The 7,267-nt window shown below is 39.0% G+C and overlaps 1 protein-coding gene across 1 annotated transcript; it reads right to left on the bottom strand.

Annotated features, from left to right (window-relative positions):
- Positions 1-1,840: 1,840 nt before the first annotated feature.
- lin28ab (lin-28 homolog Ab) lies at positions 1,841-6,552 on the bottom strand. The gene is made up of 4 exons (XM_071204764.1): positions 6,543-6,552; positions 4,762-4,910; positions 3,787-3,960; positions 1,841-1,963 (listed from the first exon to the last, which is right to left on the bottom strand). The coding sequence occupies exons 1-4, from the start codon at positions 6,550-6,552 to the stop codon at positions 1,841-1,843; spliced, it is 456 nt and encodes a 151-aa protein (XP_071060865.1).
- Positions 6,553-7,267: the final 715 nt, after the last annotated feature.

Raw genomic sequence — 7,267 nt, 5'->3', positions numbered from 1 at the left:
AACACGAACAACGTCTCTTAACAACCATATGTTCGCTAGATGAGGAGTTCAACGTTATCAAAACAAGCCGAAAGACACCGTCACCGAGCTGCACAACTTATACCTAGTAATGGCGAGACGAAGCTGTGAAGCTTTCCAGCCAATTGGTTCTCAAAAGGGTTCATCTCATGAGGCTTCATCTGAACCCCCCTATTGGTCAAAGTAGGCAGACATCTCAACAGTCTGATCTTTCTGTGAGTTCCCAAGCAGGTAGCCTACATTAAAGCAAACAGAAGAAGACAACATCAATGTATCAACAAACAGCCGCAGTCCGGACATGTATGGATGTATAATAAGGGAAGGTAAAATAAATACTTTTTATTAAGTTATTTTCGTGTTGTGTAAATAATGGTGTAATGCTTTTGAAAGGCAAAGAATAATTAAAAAAGAGATGTATGTATATATGCTGAACAGCAAACACCAGTGTGATTTTGGTGAAAGTACGACTCTTGGACAGAGTTATAGTGGGGGTACCAAATCCGGGAGCACCAACACCTGATCTGCCAGATGTAGAACCCCCTGTTTAGTTTCTCACCTGCTCCCCTAGCATGTTTTGGACCTTACGAAATCCTGGGTACGGGCCTGTTTGCAGTAATCAAATTAGTAATCTAAGATACTCATAAAAGCACCTAAAGTATGAAGTGACAGCAGCACTGTTGTGAAGGGGTTTTTGCATGTAACCTTTGAGCAAAGCATTAAATCTCCATTATTAATCAATCAATGCTTTCTACTGATCTGTGAAGGTTTTCATGTCATTACCCATAACCCTAACCCTACCAAACTCGAAGTCTCTTCTGATTGAAATACATTCAGCTTCCACTCAAATTACCATAATTTAAATTGAGAGAATATTATTTGTGTGAAATACAATCCCTGACACACATATTAGAGTTTAGCATACAATCAATACAGGTCTTGCATAAAAGTTTGAATACATAAATGACGGCTTGGTAAATAAGACATCAAGAACCTCATTAAAAAGTTCACTTATCTACATTCACTTTTCAATAAAATACCTCAAAAGGTTTTCCTAAAAAGGCAGAAACAAGCAAAACAAATAACAACCAAGTTTCTGTATACATTCACATATTGGATGTTGTCTTCATCTTCATCAAGTTGATTACAAATAAAAAGTTACTCTTGTTTCAATCGACAATTTACCAGAGCATTGGGGACATTCATTTGAGAATGATATAGAAATATTTGAAGAAAGAGTTGTAATCAATTACATTTTTATTTCTATCTTCTCCTTATATTTTGGGAGAAAATAACTTGGAATATTGCAAGGATAAAGTCATAGTAGATAAGATCTTGTCAATAAAAGAAATTAAATAATTGGCTTTATTATTATAATATTATCTGAATTTTTATTTCGCAAATGGAAAAAACATCTCAGTGTTGTCTCGGGAGAATTCATTTGTTATTTTCATAAATATATAACTTAATAGTATGACAATAAAGTCAAAATAGATAGAAACTTTGACAAGATTTAAACTATTTTATTATCTTGTCAACTTGACAGGCCTTTCGGGGATATTTCCTATCTTGCACATACGTTATAATGTTTATTATATCAATAAATTATCTGTTTTTGAATTTTGGGAATAAAAGAAAGTTGATTTCTGTTGCTACCTTTTTGGATGAATTCACACTAAATCTGATTGTTTTATCCCAGAGCTAAGACACATATCCAGACATTAAAACTACCTTAAACTTCACATTTTATATCTCAATAAATAAACCCTGAGTTGTTCTATCTTTAAACATTGTTCCAGTTAAAAACCTCACAGTTTCTCTGAGTTTACAGAGGGTGGTGCTCCTCTTCCTCAGCTGTGGACTGATGTTGCTGCGCTCTGATTGGACAGCTGGACACCATGTGGTTCAGCCTCTGACAGATGTGGCACTTTTTGGGCTGAGGAGGCAGCTGACACGAAACAGGACAAAGGAAATGAAATGGGGGTTTTTTTGCCACAAATTCCGATTTGTTAGTTACCTTTTGGTTTTTGTGAAAACCGGTGATGAAAAAAATATTTTGCCATGATAATTTTCAGGAAAAAAAATATTTTAAATGTGTAAAATATATATATCGTTCTGACTATTTTCAGATGTATACTTTTTTTCTCAGAATTCTGACTTTAATTTCAGGACCATCCGAAAAAAACATTTATACAATATTACTTCTGACAGGTATTACATTTGATATCAATCTGTAAAGAAATCTAAAAGCTAAAATAAGTCTGACTGACTCCCACCATAAGATGGCAGCTTTAGTTCCAGCTTCCTGTCTCTCTTTAACAGATCTGTCACCATGCAGCCTCTGGTGCACTTTGAATGTTGAGGGCTAAGATTGATCTCCTCAGTCCCTCAGGGGGAAATATAAAGTACGCTTTGACAACCAAATCTAAAACTGGCTTAGTTTTACACCAATACAAAGTAAAGGGCTCAGCAGAGTGTCTATAGTCCCCCTACTGCCAGTGCTTGAATTTGGCCGGTACTCACCGGTACTTCTGATTTTTACCCATGTGGCACCGGCACTACTTACTGAGTACCGGTACTCAGCCGCCGCCGGCACGTAATGACGCATGACAACAAATATGCCCATTGACTGCACTAAAACATGTTGTGTTTTGTTGGTCCTGCATCTAGAAGATGTGTACTGGTATTAATAAATCAATGCTGCTAAAGATAATCAGTAGCTAAGTGAAATCCTGTTGGTGAATCCATCATGGTAGCATAATCAGGCAAATGCAGTGTGACACAAGACACTGGCCACTTAAATAGAGGTGAGATTTGAGTTGCTAACAAGTGTCTAAATGAGACGACTAAACGTCATCATGCCCAACATTAGCCACCTTTAGCTTAGCGGTGGTGAGGTTTAGTCATGTGACCCTGCTGTGGTTCCTTTATAGCCCAACATTAGCCACCTTTAGCTTAGCGGTGGTGACGTGAAGTCATGTGACCGTGCTGTGGTTCCTTTATAGCCCAACATTAGCCACCTTTAGCTTAGCGGTGGTGAGGTTTAGTCATGTGACCGTGCTGTAGTTCCTTTTATAGCCCAACATTAGCCTCCTTTAGCTTAGCGGTGGTGACGTGAAGTCATGTGACCGTGCTGTAGTTCCTTTATAGCCCAACATTAGCCGCCTTTAGCTTAGCGGTGGTGACGTGAAGTCATGTGACCACGCTGTAGTTGCTTTATAGCCAAACATTAGCTTTTTACTTCAGAAATCAGGAAGTGGTGTTAATATGTGGAGATTATCCTGCTTAACAAAAAGTGTAAGTATCATAAATGTGTGTTTGGCACAGAGGTTAAGTTCTGCAACAATCCAAAATCCCATGGAGAAATAACATTGGATTTTCAGAGTGTTACCTCCCCCCTCAGTATCGATCAGCTTGACCCTGAGATGGAGCTCCTTTGTTTCAATACAACTTTGACCTCTGACCCCTGACCTCAGCTCCCTCTCCCCTGCACCTCATTTGCACACCACATCCCATTGTTGCCATGGCTATCGGGCCTTCTAACCCCCCCCCCCTCTCTGGGGGGACTCCTTCCTTTTTCTGAACTCTGCGTTTATGTTGAATACATGTGAATGCAATCAGAGCTGCAGAGACTGGCATTATATTTCACGAACTCAAAACAAAAGGCATCATTAGTGGGCTGGAGAGGAGATGGTAAGTGGCCAAAGTTTGCAAAATCTTGAACATTACTAGTGCTAAGTGTGAGGGTCGTACGTCCTCATTCAGTCTCACCTGTCCCCTCTGGATCCCCGGGCTCCTCTTCGGCCTCCTCTCGCTGCCCAGACACGGGGCTCCGTTTGGGCCGGTGACCCGCACCGACTCCAGACCTCTGGAGGATTTCTTGAAGGTGAAATCAACAGCTTCTCCTTCTCTGAGGCTGCGGAAACCCTCCATGTGCAGTTTGCTCTGTTAACGAGAGGGTCAGGACTGCTTTTTATGGGCGTTTTGGCAAATTCATATCACATTTTCCCAGCAAACAAATCCATCCAACAAACAATAAAAGCAGTGTTTGTGTTCAGCTGCAAGCTAACCAGCATTAATGGTCATCATGTTGGTTATAATACATATTTGCTGACCAATGTGACCTCAGCTCTGATGACTGCACTTAAAATTAAGAGGAAAATAAGCTAACAGAAAATGCTCAGTTTTTGTTTGACACACACAGTAGGCTACAGTAAGCTCACGCACACTGTTTTGTGAACATATAGGTTCACCTCCTGAATTAAAAACAGAAGGAATGAACCAAAGAAAGTGAATATCATAAAGCAGATTCAGGCAGTAGACGTATTTCACACATAAAGTATTAGCCTACAGAACAGTTAAGCTTACAGAGAAGAGATAGAATCTGATCCAGACTAAATGTGAGACAAAGAGAGGATTTTGGAAAAAGTTGACATTTTAAAAATATTTGTATTTCGAAAAGACAAATATCAGAATTAGAGAAAAAGTGAGAATTTGCAAAATAAAAGTTAAAATTTGATGAAATCTGAAATCTATAAAAATCTGAAAAAAGTGAGCATTTTGAAAACAAGTGAGAATTTTGAAGTATTTTGATAATCTCTGAAATCTGAAAAAAGCTATAGTTTTGAAAAATAAATTCAGAATTTGAGAAAAAAGTCGGAATTTTGGAAAGAAGGTGATAAGTGCCAAATGTGAAACGCCAGTGCATAAGAACTTCTACTGCAGTACAGGATATGAATACTGCACCTGATGCACGAACACGTCCTGCTGCGGGACCCCGTCCCGGCTGCTCATGGCCAGGAAGCCGAACCCCAACCTCACATTGAACCACTTGCAGATGCCGCTGCCCAAATCCACTTCCTGTTTCTCCTCTTCATCGCCACATCCACTTCCTGCTGCACGAGAAGCAGGGAGAGGGGAGATGAGTCAACTTATTTAGAGTTTCATAAGTCGACATGTTTTATGAGGAATTTAAAAAATACGAGAGACGAATGAAAACATCCACTCAGAGTTTAGCTTATTAAACACTTTAATTTAGATATTATCAATTGTACATGTCTAAAAAAACATTTGAGTTGTAAATTCATCAAGTTTTAATGTCATACTCTATTACCAACAGGCCTTCCAAATAAAATGTTTCTTGCTTCTTCCCCGACAATATTAATGTGCATTAAAATCCACATTTTAAAGACAGCGAATCTTGCAATCCCCTTTTTCTGTTTCCTCAAATTATCTCAGATCAGGGGAGATTTTTGACAACGTGTGTTATCTGATATCTGTCATATCTTATTTATTACAATCAACACCATTTCAACGATCAAGATTTTCAACAACACTATCACATATTTTCCTAAGGGCAAAAAATATGTTATATTCTATTCACTTTACTGTAATAATTAAACACAGATCAGAGCACAGAAACACATAAATACCAGCAGTTATCAGTAAAACTCCAATAAAAACACATTTAATCAGTATGACATTTGTGATATCAAAATGGTAACTTAATATACATTTTTTGCAAACGTGTTTGTGCACAGTGTAAATGCCCAAAGCACAAAAACAAGTACTTTGGAGACATTATTGTAAAGATAAGAACCTAGTTTAAAAAAAAAGAAATATAACGTAAGTGGAATCAAATCAAACACTCCCTTTTTGCTTTTCTATTCAACCACCTTTTTTGGGGAGTAAAATCTGCAGAAAAGCTAAACCTTCTGCCATGCTGGGAACTCCCCTCAGTCGTCTGCAGAACATTCTCACAATTTCAGATGAAAACTGTGAAATGCATCCTTAACATCCTTACAATACAAGCGTGTGTGTGTGTGTGTGTGTGTGTGTGTGTGTGTGTGTGTGTGTGTGTGTGTGTGTGTGTGTGTGTGTGTGTGTGTGTGTGTGTCTGTCTGTCTGTCTGTCTGTCTGTCTGTCTGTCTGTCTGGTCACTGTGATTAAATAGGCAGTATGAGAATGGTATAAAACTCAAAATGCACATATCACTCTGAATATCCCCCCTGCAATATTTATGTTTGCTGTTAAAATGCACTTGAATGAACGTGTGTGTGTGCAATCCTGCAGGAGATATAATACCTTCTGCCTGCTTCCTGCTCTCTTCTTACACAATATGCAGAAGCCCTCTTGACCCTCCCACCTCTGGTAACCCCCATCTCGGGCTGTGGCTCAGTGGATAGTGCACTGCACTTCGAATCAGGGGGTAGCACGTTCGAGTCCCACTGCAGTCAGCATGTCGTTGTGTCCCTGATACACTTCACCCCAAATTGCTCCTGTGGGGATTGTCCACAGTACTGAATGTATGTAAGTCGCTTTGGATAAAAGCGTCGAACAAGTGACATGTAATGTAATCTCACACACACATTTTCCACATGACTGAAAGTGTTATGTAAGGGCTAAAAATTGTGCTAGTAAAATGCAGGAATAATTCAATGTAAAATATTGTACATTGGAATACAACACAAAAATATGAATATGTGAACTTATCTGATATCTAAAGTGAAATAAAGAGTGAGACATACCTTTGGTCATCTTAGAGGAAACTCCTGTTCTGCAGTGTCTGCATGAGCAGTCAATAACTGGAGCTGTATTTATAAAGTCCATGATGATTCAATAAATAAGTGACATTTATACATCAGATGGTTTCTTCTTCCTCTTCTTGTGTGTGTGTGTGTGTGTGTGTGTGTGTGTGTGTGTGTGTGTGTGTGTGTGTGTGTGTGTGTGTGTGTGTGTGTGTGTGTGTGTGTGTGTGTGTGTGTGTGTGTGTGTGTGTGTGTGTGTGTGTGTGTGTGTGTGTGTGTGTGTGTGTGTGTGTGTGTGTGTGTGTGTGTGTGTGTGTGTGTGTGTGTGTGTGTGAGGGATGTCAGATCACCTTTCCTCCAGAGGGACATCAATCAATAAATCTGATCAATAGTAAATCAAAAAGATGCCATGTTGTGACAGATCTCCTCCTCACACACACACACACACACACACACACACACACACACACACACACACACACACATATACACACGCAACACATACACACGCAACAAGCCTCCAGGTGGCAAATGACAGACTGAAGATGTTTTATCTGTTAAAGAACAATAACAAGATTTGGGGGGTTGTTTAACAAAGCTGCACATTTACCTATTGCTATTAAAAATATGTATGTCCTAAATAAATGTCATGCATATGATTCAGTATATCAAAAAAATGAGTTAGTGTTGCATGACGTAGTGGAAAACTCTCTTAAAATATTGAC

This window comes from Pseudochaenichthys georgianus, chromosome 11, assembly GCF_902827115.2.
Source record: "Pseudochaenichthys georgianus chromosome 11, fPseGeo1.2, whole genome shotgun sequence".
NCBI lineage: Eukaryota > Metazoa > Chordata > Actinopteri > Perciformes > Channichthyidae > Pseudochaenichthys > Pseudochaenichthys georgianus.
Note: the sequence above shows the minus strand (reverse complement) of the source record. Positions and strands in the feature narration are given on the sequence as shown.

Bases quoted from the DNA above. Each gene is read 5' to 3' on its own strand.
- lin28ab (XM_071204764.1), bottom strand. The intron at 3,961-4,761 runs GTGCAGTATTCA...TCTCGTTAACAG, and splicing joins AGGACGTGTTCGTGCATCAG to AGCAAACTGCACATGGAGGG. The intron at 1,964-3,786 runs GTGAGACTGAAT...GTTTCGTGTCAG, and splicing joins CGGGGATCCAGAGGGGACAG to CTGCCTCCTCAGCCCAAAAA.